A 23,495-nucleotide genomic window follows, 5' to 3' on the forward strand; every position below is an offset into this window, starting at 1 on the left:
ACATACATTTCCTGACTTCATTATATATACACAACTGATCTTAACAGGTGGAGTTTTGGTGTAACGTCACTTGTCAGTCATTGTTCAGTCCTCCATTGGCCACACCTTCGATATACTTCCTGTTTTCTATGAATTCTCTGCACAACAAAAAACTTCCTGTGTTCTGTGTTCAGTTTTAACACCTCTCTTCAGACAGGAAGTTTCTGCAGAGCTGAATTTAATTTTGGACCCGCATCTATCTACTTCTGCAAAAATGCTAATTAGTATGCACAGCACTCACCCACAACATTAGAAGTTGAGTTAATATATGACCCTTACATGACCAATACAAATAATTGTTTGATTAAAATAAAAAGAGACAAAAATAATAAAAAATGATTCCTATTTTACAACATGACCAAAACATAAAAGGTGTCAGCAAGTGCGAGTTGTACAACTGGTCTCAGGTCTCTTTCAATGTGTTTAGAAGGTCCAATCAAAAACAGATAAATTCTTTGTCACCACTGAGATGGGGTATAATGATAGGGGAAATATTGAAGATATTCTTAGTATGAATTACTCAGGGGAAAATTATCAAAAGGTCAGTGCAACTTATTAAAACAGTATAACAGGCAGTATGCATCATAAAACACATCATCATGACAATACATTCAAATAAATGACATTCATATTCATAATGAAAAACCATGAAAATATTTGTCATACATGATATTAATCACATTATTTACCCATAATTATGAAGGTATATCTATAATAATGTGTGCGTTTGTGTGTGGTGTGTGCATGTGTGTGTGTATGTCTGTGTGTGTAGGCTAGGCCACAATTGATGTATTTGTCAAATTTAAAATTTCCTAGTTGATTATTAGAAGGGTCCTCACTTCAGGTTTAATTTTAATTACTTTAACACTTATTCCTGTTAGTGGTGATAGATTGGAAAACCAGGGGCCCTTTGGTTTGTTAGCCATCCCCATAACAGTCAGTGTATGTATTCTTAAATTTATTGGCAAATTCGCCTCTGTATTGAAATTTTATACCATCAATTTTTTGTCAAAGCCATGCAAATGTGTATTTTGTGTACATGATGGCGGTATACAAGCTATTGATTTTTTTCTACGCGAGTTTTTAAGTGATAAGAAACCTACTATCGAATGTCTTAAAGAATGAACTAAATTAGTGCTTACAAAAAACTATTTCATGTACAAAGATGACTATTTTCTACAAATTAAAGGCACTGCAATGGGAAGCACTATGGCTCCTAATTATGCGAATTTGTATATGGGCTTTTTTGAACATGAATATGTGTTTAATCCAACGGTTAATTCATATTTGTCTAATATTCTTCTGTGGTGGCGATATATTGATGATATTTTCATGATTTGGTGTGGCTCAGAAAATGATTTGCTTGTTTTTCAGCAATTTTTAAACCACACTAGTGAACATCTTAAATTTACTATTGAGTTCAACCCCTCACAAGTGAGTTTTTTAGACTTGCTGATAATAAAAGATGGGAGTAAATTGGTGACAGATTTATATAGAAAGCCTACTGATAAAAATACATTTTTACATGGTCTGAGTTTCCATCCCACTAAATTAAAGAAAAGCTTGCCAATTAGTCAGTTTAAAAGAATTCGACGGATCTGTACCAATACGGAAACGTTTGAAAAACAACGTAAGGAATTATGTCAACGTTTCTATGATAGAGGTTATTCTACAAAATGGATTAAGGAAGCTGCGGCCCGTTTCGAAAATATGGATCAAAAAGAAGCCTTGGTTCGAAAAACACTAAAACCTACTAACACACGGATTTCTTGTATTATTCAATATTCGGCTTTAAGTAATGAGTTTGCAAATATAGTACGAAGACATTGGCATATATTAAATTCAGACCCTGTTATGAGACACTGTTGTAAAGATCCTCCACGAATTGTTTTTAAACGAGCTCCTAATGTGCGACAAATGATAGTGAGAGCAGATCAAGGTTCCGATCGGTCGGATAATCCTTTCTCAGTCCCTGAAGGTAACTATAGATGTGGTCAATGCGCACAGTGTAATTTTACAACCAAATGTCAGTTTTTTAGTCATCCACATTCAGGTAAGCAATTAAAGATTAAAGGTGTGATTTCATGCAACACAAAAAATGTGATCTATATGATTAAATGTCCTTGTGGTTTAGCCTATATAGGTAAAACAAGACGGTGTTTAAAAACACGAATTGCTGAACACAGAAGTAATATACGATTAAACGATCAACGAAATCCTATCGCCGTTCATTTTAATGCATTGAAACATAACCTTGCGACTTTGCGATATATTGGCATTGAACAAGTGAAGGTGCCGAGAAGGGGTGGCGATGTTGACAGACTTTTATTACAGAGGGAAGCGTTTTACATTTACACACTAAACACTTTATCCCCGAGAGGTTTGAATTTAGATTTTGATTTAAAATCTTTTTTGTAAGTGTTTTTAAGAGATGGGTTGCGGCTGGAAGGGCATCCGCTGCGTAGAGACTTGCTGGATTAGTTGGCGGTTCATTCTGTTGTGGCGACCCCGGATTGGTAAAGGGACTAAGCTGACAAGAAAATGAATGAATGAATTGTTGTATACTAAATATGTACATAATGTTTTTTGCCCCTAGGTCTACTGGCCTTGTGTTTGAGTGATGTGATTTTGTGCAGGTGTGATGTGCTATATCTATCTAGCCTATAGAATACTGTCTCCGAGGAATTCTATAGTGAGAATTTGTATTTGTATTTTAAATGTCTCTTTGTAATTGTATTCATGTTCTTCACATTGTTTAAGATGTATATTATTGTATGCAAATGTTCCTGTTTACCGGCTTGTTAGCTGATTGTGATAATTGACTGCAGGTGCTGTGTAGAGCTGTTTGTCTATTTCTGGAGGACTTCCATTTGCAACGCTTTACCTGATGAAGACCACCCTGCTGAAAAAACCAGCAAAGACCAGCATGATTTTCATGCTGGTCTATGCTGGTCAATGCTGGTTTAGCTGGTTTACCAGCTTGGTCTTGCTGGTGATGCTGGTAGACCAGCTTGGTTTTGCTGGTTGACCAGCTTGGTCTTGCTGGTAGACCAGCTTGGTCTTGCTGGTGATGCTGGTGGACCAGATTGGTCTTGGTGGTGATGCTGGTAGACCAGCTTGGTCTTGCTGGTGATGCTGGTAGACCAGCTTGGTCTTGCTGGTGATGCTGGTAGACCAGCTTGGTCTTGCTGGTGAAGCTGGTAGATAAGCTTGGTCTTGCTGGTAGACCAGCTTCGGCTTGCTGGTCAGGCTAATCTACCAGCTTGGTCTTGCTGGTCATGCTGGTCTACCACCTTGGTCTTGCTGGTTATGCTGGTAGACCAGCTTCGGCTTGCTGGTCATGCTTGTCTACCATCTTAGTATTGCTGGTGATGCTGGTCTATGTTTGGTGGACAAGCAAGACAAAACTACCACCCAGATAGCATACAGTTCTGGGCCACATCTGGGCCAACTAAGGCACATATGGCTCACTTCTGGCAATGGCAGGAGACATATGGGCCAGATGTGGCCCGTATGTGTCACACCGGGTGTAGTGTGAGTTGTGGCCTGCTGTATGTGGGCCAGATGTGGCCCGTGTGTGACACCCCGGGTGTAGTGTGAGTTGTGGCCTGCCGTATGTGGGCCAGATATGGCCCGTGTGTGACACACCGGGTGTAGTGTGAGTTGTGGCCTGCTGTATGTGGGCCAGATGTGGCCCGTGTGACACACCTGGTGTAGTGTGAGTTGTGGCCTGCTGTATGTGGGCCAGATGTGGCCCGTGTGTGACACATCGGGTGTAGTGCGTGTTGTGTATTTTTAGTTCCGGTTTAACTTTAAATTAACGGGAGCCTTTGAAGTGGTTACAAATTATTAGAAATTGAAAATCAAAGTTAATTTGTCTTTCTAAATCTGTACACTTTCATTTTATGAAGTAGAAAATAGAAAATAAATATTGTAAAATAATGTAATGTGATGCAAGGATTTACATTTTTCCGATTGGCTACTTCTGCCTGTGGACTGCATACCTAATGAATGGGAGGGGCTTGCTGCTCAAACAAAACACAGACTCTGATGTGAAGCAGCAGCAGTTCTGTGTTTCCTGTGTATTATTAACATTATTGTCCCTCATCAGGCAGTGAGAGCGCTACACCTTCTCTGAAAATAATTAAATTGCATGTTCTAAATAAGACTTTCTGAGATTGAAAATGATTCTTTAGGTTATTAAGAATAGGAATAAGCTATTGCTTATCAGGGAAAGTATATGTTTGTAACCTTATCACATATTAATTCAGTTTATTTCCTCAATAATGGATTTATTTTTACTTTGAGGCTGCTATGAATATAAATTTATATTATCTGTTATATGTAAATGTTCCAGCATGAGTAAAATTCATAATTTTTTTTTCATATTACCTGGTATGTCTATAAATGTCTATAAATGCAACGAGTTTCATCATTTATTATGTTTTGATCCATTAATGTTTTGTTCAGTTCCATTTGAATGAATTAAGACAGTGTCCTACCGCCACTTACTGGGTGGATTTAATTTGCTATTAGCACTACTTTTTAATGAACATTTTTACAAATGAATTCATAATTTAATAATACTGAATTAAAATGCTGTTTTCTTGGTGTTATTTTTTGCAATTCTACATTTTTATAATGATTTTGTTTGATTAAATGCCACATACAACATTGTTCTTTTTTATTTAATTTGAATATTAAATAGACATAAATGTTTTGTTTATGAATAAAATAACTATATAGAAAAAAATGTCAGAGAACTGAGCAGTAGAATGTGAATAACATGAATGTGTTCGTGAATAAGCTGATCTTTGTAAACAAAACAAAGTTTTATTTACTTATTCTACAGAACACAAAAAATAATAAAAATAAAGCTGACCAATTTTAATGCGCACACCTAACCCCGCTCCTAACCCTACCCCTCACTTTGATGTCACTAGCTCTATTTGAGTGCATTGTTTCTGACATTGCATGTCAAACTGTGTGTCTCAGCTTGCATATGCAAGTCCGCAATCAGATACTAATGCTTCTGCAACACAGCCCTGAGGGTACAATCCTCAGTGCAGGGAAACACCACACATTATCTTAATCACAAACTACAGCAAATTTAGTTTATCCAAAATTCACTTATACTGCAAATTTTTGCACTATGGAAGAAACTGGAAACCAACAGAAACAACATGCAAACTCAACATAGAAAGGCCCAAAAGTCTATCCTGGTTCTGTGTGTGTGCACCTGTAACAGCGTCAACAAATTTTACAGACAATATGCTATCAATAAGCATGTTAATTAACAATTAGTTGATTGTAAATATATCTTAAAGTGTTATAGTTTTTATATAACAAGCTACTGAATATTAAAAATAACAGTAAATATTTTAGAATTACAGCATGTTACATAACAGAGCAAGGACATGTTCACAGTATGTCTGATAATATTTTTTCTTCTGGAGAAAGTCTTCGACTAGAATAAAAGCAGTTTTTAATTTTTTTAAAAGTGTTTTAAGGTCAAAATTATTAACCCCTTTAAGCTATATATTTTTTCGACAGTTTCAGAACAAATCATTGTTATAAAATAACTTGCCTAATTACCCTTACCCTAATATATATATATATATATATATATATATATATATATATATATATATATATATATATATTTATTTATTTATTTATTTATGTATTTAAAAACATAATCATAAACTGCCCCCTGGTGGCGAATATGTGTTTCGCTTCATCCTTGCATTACGGTGCAGTGGGCGGAGCCTCGTGAATGACGGTTAATTTTTTCAAACGAGGAAGTGAAGTCAAGTCCGCCATTTCATCTTCTTCTTTATATCGGGTAAGTTATTATTTTAAAATCATATTTGTGAGATATTTGTCGTCAGGTAATGTTTTTATTAGTTAGAAAAGCCCCTGTTTTGAATAGTGATAAAACTGTAACTTATATGTGGATAATATGGCTAAAAACGGCTAAGAAAGATGGCAGCCGTCAGTTCAGTAACGTTAATCTGTTAAGTTGATTGTGCTCGGGGTTTTAACAAATTCATTTAAGTTACAATTGTCCTTTTACGCTCGTCATTCCCAATTAAATGATCAATAAGACGTGTTATATGAAGAACAGCGTCGAAACGGGAGCTTGAATGAATGAATCATATGCTGTCCGTTTTATACAGTTGTAGTCGGTCGAAACGTAGTGTTTTTGTAATTTTGACTAAATAAAATTTTTTGAGAGCTAAAGTGGCAGTGTGCCGATTTACTTTGAATCTTTTGCTACTTATGTTTGTTTTTTGATCGTGCACCTGCCTTCAAGATTTTTCTAGATGTGCGCACATTTCTGTTTTTTGCAATGTGTATTTTCTTGTCAGCTGACAGAGGGTGTTAAAAGTGTGTTCTCATCTGTCATCAGGTTAATTATTGTGTTGTACTATGTGTGTGAGGCTAATGTGTTTTGTTTGTATGAATATGGACAATAGATTTTTAGTTAAGGAGGTTTGACTGTGTCCTTGAAGACTAAGGTGTTATCTATGTGCCTGGGTTTACCTGTGGCTATGTGTCAGTGTAATGCTCCGAACAATGGTAATAAATTTTTATAATTGTGTTGTAAAATGTTGGTCCGGTTTTAACGGAGCCAGCATAAGAATGTGAACATGAGGTGTGTTCCGGCTCAAATTAATTCTATATGATATCTTTACAGGAGGATGATAAAGTGCAATGTTCAAAGCTGGATCCTGTAAGAATGCTTTTTTTTTAAACAACCCATCACTAATAATGACGTTGGAAAAATAAGTTGACTTTAGCCATCTTTATATGTTTTGTTGCTGTCGTTTTATAGGACTATTGATGGAAGATTTTTTATTTTAGCTGCTGCATTTTGTAGTTAAAGGGGTGGTCCACTACAATATCATATTTTAAACTTTAGTTGAAGTGTAATGTAGCTGTGTGAACATAAACAGTATCTCTGAATGTAAAGATCAAAGTTCAATGTAAAGGGAGACCTTGGTTTTTACAGAGTTAGCTTAGCAAAGCCTACAATGAACACATTTTGGGGACTACAAAAAATACTTCCGGGCCTTGTGAGATCACAAACGTAGTTTTACCGCGCACACACTGCGCAGCTGAGGGCCGTGGCCAGAGGCGCTCTAACGCTATAGCAGAGAGCTAAAATGTGTCCAAACGCTGCTGTTTCCACAGAGCTTCGTCTGTTTCTTTATTTTGGCTTCCAAAGGACACGACACAAAAACAGAAGTGCTTACAGTTCAATATTAATTATGTTCCAGAGAATTATAAAATACATAGTGTGACCAGATGACTTTTTGTCAGAGAAAACGATTTAGCAGAGGGTAAATGAAGTAACTTACAATCAGGAGAACAATTATACTTTATTTCACAAGTTGTTGTATAAAAAATATACAAATATTCTCCATCTTTAATGCAAACAAGGTGGGAAAAGTAAATAAACTAAATAAAGGAAAAAAAAAAACACTAATGGCCAATGGTTACCTAGAAAGTGAGGACAGATGAGGTACCCAAGCAGCAGTGTTCTCACCACACTCAGCACACAGCAATCACACTGCAACCTAACAAAAAAACACAAAATTAACAGTGACCAAATCACCACACAATCCCAACCACAATTCTCCACTGCCATCCACATAGTTAATCTGAAAGCAAGTTGGGCTGTGGTCACACTAGAGTTTGTGCTTGCAAAATTCTGATGTATGGCACTGCAAAAAAGGGTGGGATAAAACAATGTGATTGGACGTTGCTAAAAGCGAGCTATTGCTCCATATAGCTCATGTTTTGATCTTCTATTGGTCTCATGCACTCACATGATGCAATTTCAAGCTTCGGTCTTGCCTTTGTGGAGTCCACTATTAAATCTGTCATATATATATATATATATATATATATATATATATATATATATATAATTAGAAAATAATTGCATCACAAGTAAAAAAGGAAAAGTCATCTTTAGTGAAAGCTGCCTGATAGGTCAGACCCTTAACTGAATAGGACAGTTTTACATATAACAAACCTGTTAATAGGTAAAGCTGCTAGTGCCAATACCAACTTGATAGCCTAAAGCAAATTACATGAACAAGACCTGGCTTACATCTCTTATGACAAATAAGCATAGGTGTCCATAACAACACATGCTTGATTCCCCAGATCATTACAATCGCTACATTTGAATGACGCCTTTTCACACGTTTAAAAAAAAAAACATCCATTTGTAAGCATAGTTATTCACCAATACCAGTTTAATACCTCAAAATATTTATACAATTGACACGTCACAGTGGTGCAGTGGGTAGCACGATCGCCTCCCAGCAAGAAGGTCGCTGGTTCAAGCCTCAGCTGGATCAGTTGGCATTTCTGTGTGGAGTATGCATGTTCTCCCAGTGTTCGCTTGAATTTCCTCTAGATGCTCTAGTTTCCCCCAAGTACATAGACATGCGGTATGCATGCAGTCTGTGTGTGAATGAGTGTGTATGCATGTTTTCCAGTAATGGGTTGCAGCTGGAAGGGCATCTGTTGTGTAAAGCATGTGCTGGATAAGTTGCTGGTTCATTCCACTATGGTGACTCCTGATTAATAAAGGGACTAAGCCGAAAAAAATAAATTAATATATGAGTAATATTATCACACGAGTAGCAGTGCTATCAGTTTTTGTATTTCTAGTTGAAATGGCCTTTTGTTATTTCAATAAAAAAATAAAAATAAATAAAAACAATTTAATAAGCACTGCGATGTGGCGGTTTATCAGCAGTAGTGGAAGGCGTGTGTTATAGTGTACACTAGGCACTCGAGAACGATTGCCTCTTTACCTGTTGTTTCAATCCCCTGAGAACTTTGCTCATCTTCAGAACGCAAATGAAGACACTTTAGATGAAATCAGAGAGCTCCTTCATCTGTCAGCAAGAGTCCCGAGATGCTCAAAGTCCAGAAAAAGAAACCAAAAACATTGTCAAAACATGTGACGTGACCTTAGTGGTTCAATTGTAATCAAATTTCAAGAACATTTTGTGTGCAAGAAAATGTAAAAAAAAAACATTATGTCCAAAGTAGGAACTGTTAAACCACAACTGTTGGACCACAAAATGTTTTTGCCTCTGCATTCTCTTTATTTGCATTCAGCAGAAGAAACTCAAACAGGTTTGGCTCAAGTAGAGGATAAGTAAATTACATAATTGTGAATTTTATGTGAACTACCCCTTTATTGCTTCTGAAAGTAAAGGTAAATTTTATACTGAAGATATTGCTAAAGAATGGCAGGAAACCCTGCTGAAAAATCCAGCTTAAACCAGCCTAGGCTGGTTGGCTGGTTTTAGCTGGTCGACCAGGCTGGTTTTAGAGGGGTTTTGGCCATTTCCAGGCTGGTTTCCAGCCATTTCCAGCCTGGTCTTAGCTGGTCAGGCTGGGAGATGACCAGCTAAAACCAGCTTGACCAGCCTAGCCAGGCTGGGAGCCCAGCCAAAACCAGCTATGTCCAGCTTAAACCAGGCTGGTCAAGCTGGTTTTAGCTGGATTTAGCTGGTCATTTTCCAGCCTGACCAGCTAAGACCAGGCTGGAAATGGCTGGAAACCAGCCTGGAAATGGCCAAAACCCCTCTAAAACCAGCCTGGTTGACCAGCTAAAACCAGCCAACCAGCCTAGGCTGGTTTAAGCTGGATTTTTCAGCAGGGAGAACACAGATAATAAGAGACGACAATTCATGTGAAAAAAGGAAACTATATAGGCTCATGAAGTTGTAGAAATAGAAAAGAAGAGGTCATAATTATAAGCATGAGATTTGGACTCATGAATAGGAAGTAAGGTGTTGTAGACATACAAGTCATCATAAAGTGGATTTAAAAAGTTAAGAAAATGTTTAGACTAAATGTTTGTGTGAGAGAGCAGATATAGTGTAAAGTGAAAACCATGGGAGAAATGTATCAGTAAGTCATGACTCCACTAGTAAGTGGCAAAAAAACTAAACAAAAAAGACTTTTATTTTGGCGTGACTTGTGACGTCATCAGGCAGCGCCGCTTCAGCGCTATGATTCAACTGGAGAAAGGTTTGTTTAAAAACACTTACTGATATTAACCGATTTAAAGTTAAAGTTCCAAAAATTTAGCTTTTTATACGATGCTACATTATGTTCCTGGTGTTGGAAATATTATTTTAACCCTTTATACAACGTAGTAGAATTTTATTCTCAGTAACCGAGGGCTATTGTTTGAATAAAGTAACAGAAAAGTGGGTAATAAGTGTTCTAAAGAAACGTTTTACCTGATTTCTTTTTGTTAATTACTCTCATATAAAGAAACTGTGGAAGCAATGTGTTGAAGAGAAGTTATCTTGTTTCTGTTCATCGTTTTATTTATTTTAAACAGGACATTTTTATTATTTTGTTCATTTTAAACAGGATAAAGTGTCCAAACGCAGAGAAAAAATCCCGCTGAAGCGACTGATCTCCACACTGTTATGAAGATGGCGTTTATTAAAGAGGAGAGAGAAGATGTGAAAATTGAAGAAACATTCACAGTCAAACAGGAAGATTTGCTGGAACAAACAGGTTGGTTTTCATTCTCAAAGACCAACTCAGTCATTTGATCCTCATTCAGACATATTTTTAATAATAAGAATACTAAATTAAATCATAGAAGTAAAGTTGGTTTTATAAAAGTATTATTTGCAAACTCTAAATAGCAAAATCATATTAGAAGCCAATCTGTCTTTTTCAGTCACGTGCGTTTGTTGTGTTTGACATCACACCAGCGCCATTTTTGTGGTATCGCTTCGCGAGACAACTTAAGAGAGGCACATAACGCAAGAGAGATACATGCCATAAAAAGGTCAAGCTGGAGAAGTAAAAGAAGATCTGTAAATCATCAATGTCTTAACATATGTTTAGTTTAAACCATTAAACCACAGTAAGTATCTCTAAGTTTTATTATAATAAAGTATTTAATTAGTTACATCTAATATTTACATTTACAAACTATTGGACAAATGTTTATATCCAAAGTATTTTACAAATACGAACAATAAATGTACTGAAAGCAACAAAACAAAAAATTTAAATACTAGTATCAATTTATTTAATCAAATACATTCAGTGCATAGAGAACAACAAAAAACATTAAATAAAATAATACACGCAAATATTAAGATATGTTAAACACAAATACAGATATGATAAAAGCTGCAAACCTGTAACTATTGACTTCCATTGTATTTGTTGGTTTTCCTACAATTTCTAAAACAGATTTTCAGCTTTCTTCATATCTTTATTAATGTAAAGAGAAAAAAATAAACTCATAAAGGTTTAGAACCACTTGATGGCAGGTAAATAGTAAGTCACGTTAAATTTGTGGGTTAACTATTTAGTTCAAACTACTAATTGACTTAATGTTTAACTTTGAGCAAAAGCACTTGTCTCAGTTCTTTAAAGGATTATTTAGTTCAAGTAATAACTGCTTACCTTGTGTTTGGTTCTGATGTACCAGTTTTGTTATTGTGAAGAACATAAACATTAAATGAGTTAACAACACATTTTAAGTCATCCTCCAGTTATTTACATTTATACAAATAATATTTTTATTCAGGCACTGAGGGAAAAGTCATTCATATATATATATATATATATATATATATATATATATATATATATATATATATATATATTTGATTGGCCAATTAAAATCTTTTCTATCTAGGCCATTTGAAAAATTTTTTAGCCTTTTGCCCTTTATGATTCTAAAATATCATTCATAATGGTCTTGAAAAGTCTTAAATTTAACTTGGTGACACCTGTAGAAACCCTGGTTTAAAGTATGTCAGAAAACGTGGATGTCCCCAATTAGAAATATGTTGAATGAAATGGACACTAAAATAATTAATTATTATAAAACTTTGTACAGTATTCTAGTTTTCTAAACTATATGATGATGTTGTGGGACGACATGTAGCAAAACGAACAAATTATAGTGGAACAATAACGTTTACCATTGCACTGACTACAACTGGCCAATAAACTAGTCTAAAAATGACTTTTGCTGCTTAAGAAATGGATTACAGCATGCTGGTGATATACAAACATTTGAGTGTAAAGTTCGTCAGTATTGACCATATTCTTCACATACCAGCAGGTGCCGCCATTGGAATCTTTTTGCTTGAGACTTTTTTTTTGAGAATTTTAGATTGTAAAAACAGTATTATGCTGCTTAGGCATAGCACGATAACAGTTTTCAAGGTATAACACAGTTTTAAAAAAGGTTGAGGTTTTAAAACCGCCTATATTTTCTGCTGTACCATTCCTACGTTTTTTTACATTTTGTTTTAAGTTTTTCAAGACAACAGTATCTCCAGCAGGAAAGAGATCCAAAGATGCCGTTTTAAATTGTAAAGAAATCTGTGTTTGAGTTCACTGGAATCGAAGCACAAAGTAGTGAGTGTAAAGACACTGGATTAGACGTGTGCTGTTCCATTAGTAACCAAAGTGGGCCCTCATCATTACAGATGTTGGAAAACCAGAATATCAGTTTGTGTAAATTGGCCACCCAATAATAGTATAGGAAATTTGGCATTGCCAATCCACCCTCTTCCCTCTTTTTTCCCCAAGAATTGCTTACTTATATGAGGAATTTTCTTATCCCAGAGAAATGTAGAAATACAATTATTCAACTGAAAAATTACTTTGGATTAAAAACAGGTACGGTCTGAAATAGAAACAGAAATCTTGGTAGTATTGTCATTTTAATGGAATTGATCTTCCCAGCCAAAGATAAAGGAAGGGTTGACCACCGCGTCGTGTCTTATTTATCTTTGTCTAATATCAATTTAAAATTATTATTAAACAAATCCTTACATTTGCATGTCACACTCACACCCAGATATACAAATTTATCAGGACTTACTGAAAATGGAAAGGATTAGAAGAACATTTGCTGTGCTCTATCGTTGATAGGAAAAATGAGACTCTTTGCTAGATTGACATTGATATCAAGAAACATTTCCAAATTCTGAAATTATTGTAAGAGCTTTTGGAATACTTGTATCTGGATTTGACAGAAAAAGAAAATGATCATCATCCACATATAGCAGGAGCTAATGTTCTTGTCCCTCTCTGAAAATTCCTTGCAAGCCATCTGAGTTTCTTGATACGGTTGCAAGAGGTTCGATGGCAGTGTCTAAGACCAGAGGGTACAGAGCAATGTGTCGTTCCCCTAGAGAGTGGAATACATTTGGAAATTTTGTTATTTGTTTGAATGGATGCTTGGGGCCTGGAATATAAAATTTTAACCCAGGAACAGAATCCAGGGTCAAAATCTAATCTTTTAAGTGCTGTAAATGTATACATTTACTCTATTCTATTAAATGCCTTATGGGCATCTAAAGAAATTAAGACCTCTGGATTGGTATTATTTTTAGGTGAATAAATAATTTTAAATAAGCGACAAAGGTTGTAAGAGAACTGTCTCTCAACAATAAAACCAGTTTGATCTGAGTAAATCTTGAGATCTTTCTCATGACTTACTCTACTCTGATTGCCAGCACTTTAGCCAGGATCTTATAATCACAGCAGAGTAAGCTGATCTGACGATAAGATTCACATTTAAGTGGATCCTTACTCTTTTTAAGAAGTACTGTTATAACAGCCAATGTTATGGAGGGGGGAGTGATTCCAAAACAAGAGCTTCAGCTAATACCTTGCACAACAGGGGTGTTAGCTTGGCAGAAAACTTCTTATAAAACTCGTCCAGGAAGCTATCAGGGCCTGGTGCTTTTCCGGTTTTCAGTGTTTTGATTGCATTTTCAATTTCAGAAGGTGTTATATTTCCTTCTAATGCTAATTGATCTGAATCACAGAGGGATGGTAATTCTAAATTATTAAAAAGCTCTCAGTATGTATAATTTAGTTTACCTCAGAGCTGTAAAGAGTTTTAAAGAAGTTTTTAAATTGATCATAAATTTCCTTTTGATCAGTAATAATACTGCCATCATCCTTACTAGATGAAGGCATCTTATGGAGCTCTTCGGAAGGTGATGTTGAGTGTAGCTGATCAATTGTATTAATTTTATTCATAATCTCTGTATGCCGTTTTGACATTCTTTTATTAGCACTAGCTTGATATAAAGTAATCTGTCCTCTTATATATGCTTTTTGAGTATTCCATAGGATGCTATAACTTCAATTTGAGCATCAATAAGTTTTTCAAAACCGTTGTCTGCCAAGAGTCTTGAGTTAAACCGCCATGTACGTTGGGGGATTACATTGCCTGGAAAACATAGCTTTAGTGAGACTGGACAATAGTCCGAAATAACAATACTACCATACTCTACTGCTGACATTAACACCCCATTCACACGGGGCTTCAGCGTCAACGCTTGACAAAGGGCGTGTCCGAAGTTGGGGCTGATGCGATCGTCATAGCAGCGTTAGCCAATGAAATTAGTCAGCAATAGGCCACCGGTGTAGCTGGTGTATTTGCATACAGTGATCTGATTGGCTGATGCTTCTGTTGCCGCTTGAAAAGTTGAGTAAGTCCCAACTTCTGTAGCGAGCAATGTCTCTGAAGCGACGCCGGCGGATCCACAATGCAGTTCGGCAACACCTGACGTCACCCATTCAAAATGAATGGGAAGCATTGGCGCAGACAACCTGTGTGAATGGGGCATGAACTGCTTGTCCAGGAGAAAATGGTCCGTCCTGGAATAGGTTTGACGCACAGGTGAATAGAAGGAAAATTGCTTGAAAGATGGATTTTTAAATCTCCAGGGTTCACTTACACCATATGTCTGAAGGAAGGAGTTGATGCATTGTGCTGGCTGACTTAATGTATTACTCGAAGAGCTAGAGCGGTCCAAAATTGGGTGCAAAACACAATTTAAATAGTCTCCTAAAATTAAATTGTGTGTCGAGACTAGGAAAAATTGAAAATAAATCACTGAAAAAATGTACATTGTCCCAATTAGGAGCATACACATTGGCCAGGACCACAGACATGTTAAAAAGTTTTCCTTGGATTATTCTGTATCTGCCATTTTTATCCAACACATTTGACTCCTTAACAAACTGTAGATTCTTATGTATGAGTACAGCAAGGGCCCTACTTTTGCTATTGAAGTTAGAATGATATATTTGTTTATAGCCTCCTCTATTAAGTTTAGAATAGTCTTTTTTCAACAGATGTGTCTCCTGTAAATATACAATACCAGATTTTTACTTATTAAGATATGCAAACACCTTGTTTCGTTTCACTGAGTGATTTAGCCCCCACACATTCCAACTGGTAAAGTTTGTCTTTTCTTCACCCATTTTATGTTTTGAGGGCTGTCGAAAACATTTATCAGAAGCATCCGAAAGTTATCTGTGGTTTTTGTATTTAGGGGGATGTGTGGGGGGGAGAGAGAGAGAGAGAAAAAAAAGGAGTGATTGCAGATACACTTATAAACACCAAACAACACCATATTGAAACCTTGCGTGTAAACTTGCACACACTTTCAGCTACTACCACTCTTAGCAAGCTGACCATGTGGGACCTCACATATAAAACATTTAAACAGCTCTTGATGTTTTACAACAAAAGTACCCCATTATTGACAAAATATACTTGAGAACTAGAAATAACAACGACGGACAAGTGCTAATTTAAAAGTTAACCGGAGAGTGACATTAACATTTGTATTGTCTTTGACAGCGTAGTGTACTGTCATGATTGCCTTCATTTCAATGGCTTTCTTCAAAATATCCTCTTTTTTTGGAAAAGTAGTGGCATTTAATCACAGAGGTGCGTGGCGGTTCCTTGTCATCTACTGGTTTGCTGCGTAGAGTACGGTGTGCCCGGTCCAGAAGTGGAGTCTTTTCGAGGTTCAGGGTATCTTGCATGATTATATTGGGTCAATCAAGGAAAGGTTTTGGTGCCTCTCAATGGTGTGACACACTGTTTAGTTTGTGTTGGCTTGTCACTGGGTTACCCCCATCCAGTGGCAACACAGTAGTCCTCACTGTGGTGGGCAGATTTATGAAGGCAGCTCACTTTATTCCCCTCCCCAAATTATCTTTTATCTACACAGACAGTAGCCATTGTCTTGGACCACATCTTTCGTATTTATGGCCTCCTAGTTGACATGGTTTTAGGCCGGGGTCCCCAATTTGTGTTCTGGTTTTGGGCAGAATTCCGCCGACAGCTGGGGGCGACTGCTAGCCTTTCTCATGAGCACCACTCACAGACCAATGGCCAGGCTGAGCAAGCTAATCTGCGGAGGGTCCTGCGTTGCGTCGCATCCGGGGAACCAACATCTTGGAGTTCCAGATTAACCATGGTCAAATATGCATATAACTCCCTTTTTCATCTTGTCTATGGGCTTGTCTCTCTTTCAGTGCTGCTCAGGCTTCCAGCACCCTCTGTAGACTGATTTCTCGAGGTCGCCATTTTAAAAGCGAAATCCAGGCCATGTTGGGAAGAAACCCGGAAGTATCGCCTGGAGTCACACAGGAACATAGTGTACCTGGCTGTATATCTTAATCACAGTAATTTCTGGTGGACACCAGTGAACACTATGGCAAATCAGCGCTGTTTAAGAACACTCTCAGTGGCACCTAAATGTTAGCGGGAAATGGAGGTTTTTAAAACTTTATTATCAGGACAACACTATTACAGACAACACGAGGGTGTGCCACAGAGGACTGTAGGTGTTTTATCGCTCACTCAGTTACATAGGCTGAAGCAAGGAATCATCACCACAGTTTACCTGGTGCCATGAACTGAATCCTAGGGGGACACTTAAGCGTATCACTCTTAAAGAGATTGTATTTTTATTTGATGCCTAATATGCTTTTAATTGTTTAAATTAAACTGAACTAAATGATATTAAAGTGATGTCTATACCATTTGCATTTTGAAATTACAAAATTAAACAGCTGGAGGTTTGTAGTCCACAGCATGTTGTTTCAATGTTTACAGTGCTGATCCCATACCTCCATGTTTTTCCCACTGCCTAGCTTTCGTTCTTTAAAATGGAGGCCACATGAAATAACCGTATTCTCTTCCCAAGAACCAGATGCCATTGTTCCCTCCTGCATTCGTTTATTCAGAGATGCCTCTAGACAAGGAGGATCACCAGAAAAGTACTGGCAATAGTATTAAAGCGTTTGCCCCCCCTATACATGTGTGGTCAGAAAGTATAGTTGTCTTTCAAAGACTTTCCTCTCAGACTTCCCTCACATAAATTGGGACCCAAATTCATTAGACCATTTCCCATTATCAAGGTGCTCAGTCCAGTGTCGGTTCAACTCAAATTAAGCTCTAAGTTTAAAAAACTTTATTTTCAGGTGTCTAAGATCAAACAAATTCTCCTCTCCCCCCCTGCACCCCTTAACCTCTGCTCCTCTGCCTCCCAGACTGGTTGAGGATGCACTCACATACACAGTGCACTATGGCTGAGAGCTTATCAGTATCAGGTAGACTGGAAGGGTTATGGTCCAGAGAAAAGATGTTGGATTCCGGCTCTTAATATTCTGGACTGCTCTTTCATTGATCAGTTTAATCAGGTCCACAGTGAGGGAATGCCAGGGTGTGTTCTTGAGGGAGGGGTACTGTCACCGTACCTCATGCTTTTGCTTTCTCCTCCTGTTCTGGGTTACAGATTATCTTGTAATCTGCTTTTATTTGCAGTCACAGGACCTCTCGTTTACCTTTTTTCCTGTTTATACCACATCATTTCACTTCATGTTTGTCAGTATGTTATTGATTGTTTGTGTGCATATTATTTTGTTACTCACCCTTTATTTGTGTCCAGGAATGCTAGTGAGTGAGTGCCTGTTTGTTTTTTTCCCACGACACTTCCTCAATGCTCACCGGACCGGGTGTTTACTTCGATTTTTGCTTTTTCCGGGACTCGCTCCATTGTTTTTTTGCATTTGAGTTCACTCTTTTTTTCTTTTTTTACTTGTGACACAAGTATTTTCTTTCTCATTTGTGTTTAAAGGTCTTTAGATTGCGGCATGATGTCTAGCTTTTGAGGCTCTTTTGGTCTACTTCACTTTGTCAGACAGGTCCTATTTAGGTGATTTCTTAATTTAGGTAGTAATCAGGTCTGGGTGTGGCTAGAGAAGCTGGTGTGAGATATTAAAGTTGTTATAATGGAAAAAAAAAACACGAGGCTGTGTAGTTCAGTAGTTTGTCTTCCTTTTAAGAATGAAAACCTTTATTTAAAAACTGCACAATTTGTTTAATTGTGTTATCTTTGACTAATATTTACATTTGTTTGATGAGCTGAAACAGTGCAGTTAAGTGTTAGATTTCTGCATTGCATTTGTTACACACAGATTACTTGCCTCTAAAACATTTGTCATGTAAAGGTGCTGATTTAAAGCCTAATGCAGATATTATGCAGATATGTCTCATGTCTGTGAGGCAAATATTCTCAGAGATTCAGCTGTTTTTTCTGACAGGTTTACCAGTCAGGCACAGAATGAAAAAGCATTCCCTATCTGCTTTACAAGTTTTACAAAAACATGTTGTTTTGTTGTGATTACGAATATATACAAATAAAAACTGGCCAGTTACAGCTTTTAAATTTATGTCTCATCAATATGACCAAAAATGATCTGGCATTAATCATATAAGAATCTGCTTCAATGTGTATGTTTGTAATGGACCCCAGGAGGTTGATAAGACAAGATCAATCTAAATTTGGTCTACTATGTTTTTACATTTAATGTGCATTAAAATTAAGGTTTGTGTAGCCAATGTTTTTAGTGCCTTTTCACTTCAGCTTTTGATGAGTTTTAATGATTTACTAAAAACTGAACTTATTTTTATTTCAGACCCAATTAAAGCCTATGAGGAGAGTAAAGAGGAGGAACATCATGTTAATATAGAGGACAAAACTCATTTAGAGACTGATAGTATTTTAAAAGTGAGAGACAAGAGTTGTTTTACCTGCACTCATTGTGGAAAGAGTTTGGCAAGCAAGAGCAAACTTAAGATTCACATGATGATCCACACTGAAGAGAAACCATTTACATGCACTCAGTGTGGGAAGAGTTTCAGCCAATCATCATACCTTCATAAACACATGAGGATCCACACTGGAGAGAAACCTTTCACATGCACCCAGTGTGGGAAGAGTTTCAGCCAATCATCATCCCTTAAACTACACATTAGGGTCCACACTGGAGAGAAACCATTCACATGCACTCTGTGTGGTAAGAGTTTCAGCCAATCATCATCCCTTAATCTACACATGATGATTCACACCGGAGAGAAACCATTCACATGCCCTCAATGTGGGAAGAGTTTCAGCAAATCATCACACCTTAATCAACACATGAGGATCCACACTGGGGAGAAACCATTCTCATGCCCTCAGTGTGGGAAGAGTTTCAGCAAATCATCGCACCTTAATCAACACATGAAGATCCACACTGGAGAGAAACCATTCTCATGCCCTCAGTGTGGGAAGTGTTTCGTCCACTCATCACACCTTAATCAACACATGAGGATCCACACTGGAGAAAAACCATTCACATGCAACCAGTGTGTGAAGAGTTTCAGCTCATCATCAACGCTTAATAGACACATGAAGGTCCACACCAGAGAAAAACCATTCACATGCAACCAGTGTGGGAAGAGTTTCAGCCAATCATCAACACTTAATAAACACATGAAGATCCACACTGGTGTGAGAGAGTATATGTGCTTGGTGTGTGAGAAGACTTTTATTACAGCTCCAGAGTTGAAACGGCACCAGAGGATTCACACTAGAGTAAAACCATACAATTGTTCACAATGCAGTAAGAGTTTTACTCACTCAAGAACGCTGAAAACACATGAGAGGATTCACACTGGAGATAAACCGACATGATCAGTGTGTACAGAGTTTCACTCATTCGGGGCAGCTTGTAAAACACATGGGATGGTTTCCGGTATGGCGTCGACACATGTAACAGCATAGAAAGAGCGCTCCCATACACACTGGTATTAATCCTTCATTTACATCATATATGATTACCTGAACCATATTTAAATAACATGGAGGGGGACAAAAACAAAAAGGCTAGGACAAAACAAACTTTAAACCTGAAAAAAAAAACGAAAAAACAAAAGATGAAAAATCCAAGACTAACAGGATAGCTGATAGCTGCAGCTAGCCTTGCAGCAGATGAATCGTAAATCTTATTCAACCACCTTCCAGGATTCTTTTGCAAACTAAGTACTTTAAACAAGAAGTCAATCAAAAACTGGATGGCCTAATCATGGACCTAAATGCAGCGGCAGGTCAACGAAGCGGAGCAGCGAGTTGGAGAATTGAAGGAGAACATTGCTGAGATGAAAGAAATGCTCGGTCAAACCATCCAAATTCAAGAAAATCTAGAATCTAGAAACACGCTCCTGTAGAAATAATATTCGGATATTTGGAATCCTGGAAGGAAGCGCAGTAGTATCTGGATGCAGCCTTTATGATGCAAGCTGAGATTGCATCAATCAACGATGCAATGTCAGACACAATGAACTCAACGGAGTGAGTGAAGTCACAGTGACGGGTAGGGTTAGGGGTGGGGTTTAGTGTGTGCATTAAATGGCATTGGATGCAGCTCAGATTGCACTGCACCAGGTCTGCATCCAGACCCCTCTCAGGAAGCGAAGGGAATAATATCTAAGACTTGGTGGAAACGATCATCAAAACAGAGCTGTTACTCGACGAATTGGACCTTAAAATCCTACGATGTTACCAGGCACTTCAACCAAAACCACCCGCTGACGCCACCCTAGATTAGTGGTGATATTCTTCCTGGAATACAAAGGACCTGGTCCTCCGCTTTGCATGGAGAAAGAAAGTAATACAATGGAACAAAAAAAAAAGGATTTTTTTTGACAATGACTACCCACCTGAGATCCAACAGAAAAGATGGGCGTTTGTTCTGATAAGAAAAATTCTGAAAGAAAAGGGGATTAAGTTCCAAACACCACTGCCGGCGAAACTTAGAATCTTTCTCGAAAATGGGCCGGTCATGAAGACGGGGTCTCAAGAGATATGAAAGAAAAAGGACTGATAAACATCAAAGAAGAAACTATTATAGGTATCTCTGGGAAAGAGAAACAAAGACTTGGCAAAAGGTTGAAGAGACATTTAAGAAAAGTAAGGAAAAACATTCAGCGAAGATCAAGGAAAATCTACGTGAGTTTCAAAGGAACAACAATAGCTCCGTTTGAAAGAAGGGTAAAACAGATCCTAACAAAGAACTCTAGGAGACTGGTAATTCTTCTTGACTTGATTCACCGATGATGGACATTTAAATTGTTTGAAGGAAGAATGGTATTTAACTGAAATGACCAACAACACAAGATGAATGATTAAAGCACACCAAGACTCAAGTCATTAGGTAACATACTGGTAGGAAGACATAAAGGGATTCTAATTTATACATTTAAAATATCTTGCTATATTTAGAAATATTTAACTTGAAAACCTGATTAGAAATACAAGAATGTAATATTGCCAGACATGGCGCTAAATATATTAGTTAACATTTTTTGTGCAATAGGCACAGCAAGAAGGGACCCTTTAGAGAAGGAAGGCTTTCCCCTTACATTAAGAAGTCATTTAAGACTTCAAAGTTTTGAGACCTTTTTCGTTATGTTTTTTTATGTGGTTCAAGATATTCATGTTTGTGTTTTTCATGTTCCAGTCACTGTGATCTTCGCAATAACATCTGATTATAGTATATGCAAAAACAGAAATATAGAGTACTTACTTTCAATATTAATAGGTTACTAAATCCGATTAAAAGAAGCAAGTTCTAGGCTAAAATGAAAAGAGAATAGCAACTGATAATCTTCTGGCAAGACACATCTTTCTAATACAGAACATAAGAAATCAGATCAAATGGAATTCAAAGTTTACTTTTCCTCATATAATAATGGTCGTAAATGAGTAATGACATTAATCTCAAATAAAATCAACTTCCAATTGATTTCTAAGATTACTGATAAAGAAGGACGATATAACCTATTTAACAGAACTATCAACCAAAACGAAGTTACATTAGTTAAATGTAATGGTGGTCCTATATATATATAAATATATATAGACCACCTGAAAAAGACAAAGCATTTCTTAAAAAAATAAAATAAAATTACTATTATAGCCAAGGAGGCCTCGAGTACATTGATTTGTGGGGGAGGCTGGTATGTACAACTTCATCCTAAATTGAACTCATTTTCTAATAAGCAATTTAGACAAAAAACTAGATAAATAAGATACATGATGAAAGAATTAGGCATAATAGATGTATAGAGAGACATTTACCCTCTTAAAAAAGAATATACTTTCTTTTTCCGCCCAAATGTCTCATTCTAGAATTGATTATTTTTTATGTTTGAGTCAGATCATAAAAAACACTGTAAAATAGGAGCAAGGGACATCTCAGATCATGCAGGAGTATAATTAACAGTGTACCTGGACAATAAACCCAAAAAGACATTTTGGTGATTTAACCCTAATCATTTGAATGATTTAACATGTGTAGAATATGTTAGGAAGACTATTAGAATATTTAAAACAATGATAATGGAGCGGTGGCAAACAGCATTTCCTATTGTTTACATCTTTGCTACAATACCGTTAAAGAGCCCATATTTATCGACAAAAACAATTGAAAATCATTTAAACAATTAGAAGAAGAATTCCAATTACCAAGAACAGATTTCTACAGATATTTACAAAAAAGAGATTATCTTACAAAACATAAAGAATGGGAGAATATCATCAATCCAAATGAAATAGAGAAGTTAAAGATGAAAATACAGATGGGGACTACTGGCAAGCAAATTATTTCTAAACTATATAAAAGTCTGCTATCATATCCTCCATATAATACTCTTGCATATAAAGAACGATGGGAGGCTGAAATGCAGGTAAAGATTACACAAGAAAACTGGACTGATATATGCTCAGAAGCCCATAGAATCACAAACTCAAATGTATGGAGAGAATTTAAGTGGAAAATCATTACAAGATATTTCCGCACCCCACAAATTGTAGCAAAGATAAGAATAGGATCATCTTACAGATGCTGGAGAGAATGTGGTGATCATTTAGGGAACAACTCTCATATCTTTTGGTATTGCCCAAAACTGCAGCAATTTTGGAATGATATCTATAAGGTACTTAGAGACATATTCTGTATTGATATTCCCTTTGATCCAACTGTGGCAGTCCTGGGTATGGTGCCTGAGAGCATGGTGGAACGAAGAAGTATTTATTTAATTCAAATACTGCTTCCTGCAGCAATAAAATGTATCATGTCTAACTGGCTCTGATCAGACCCACCTATGTATGAAAAATGGATAAAAACAATTAGAGAAATTTATGAAATGGAAAGAATAACTTATTGCCTTAGACTCCAGATGAATATATTTAAACCAAGATGGATCCAAATTCTAACAATTA

The 23,495-nt window shown here is 36.7% G+C and overlaps 1 protein-coding gene across 1 annotated transcript; it reads left to right on the top strand.

Moving 5' to 3' along the window:
- Positions 1-10,056: 10,056 nt before the first annotated feature.
- Positions 10,057-23,389, top strand: LOC137490091 (uncharacterized). The gene is given in 4 exon segments (NM_001442028.1): positions 10,057-10,107; positions 10,459-10,608; positions 18,868-23,067; positions 23,241-23,389. Coding segments are annotated over 2 exon segments (1,131 nt in total). The 5' UTR covers positions 10,057-10,107; positions 10,459-10,517; the 3' UTR covers positions 19,908-23,067; positions 23,241-23,389.
- Positions 23,390-23,495: the final 106 nt, after the last annotated feature.

Source organism: Danio rerio, chromosome 4, assembly GCF_052040795.2.
Source record: "Danio rerio strain M-AB ecotype USA chromosome 4, GRCz13ab, whole genome shotgun sequence".
NCBI classification, from domain to species: domain Eukaryota; kingdom Metazoa; phylum Chordata; class Actinopteri; order Cypriniformes; family Danionidae; genus Danio; species Danio rerio.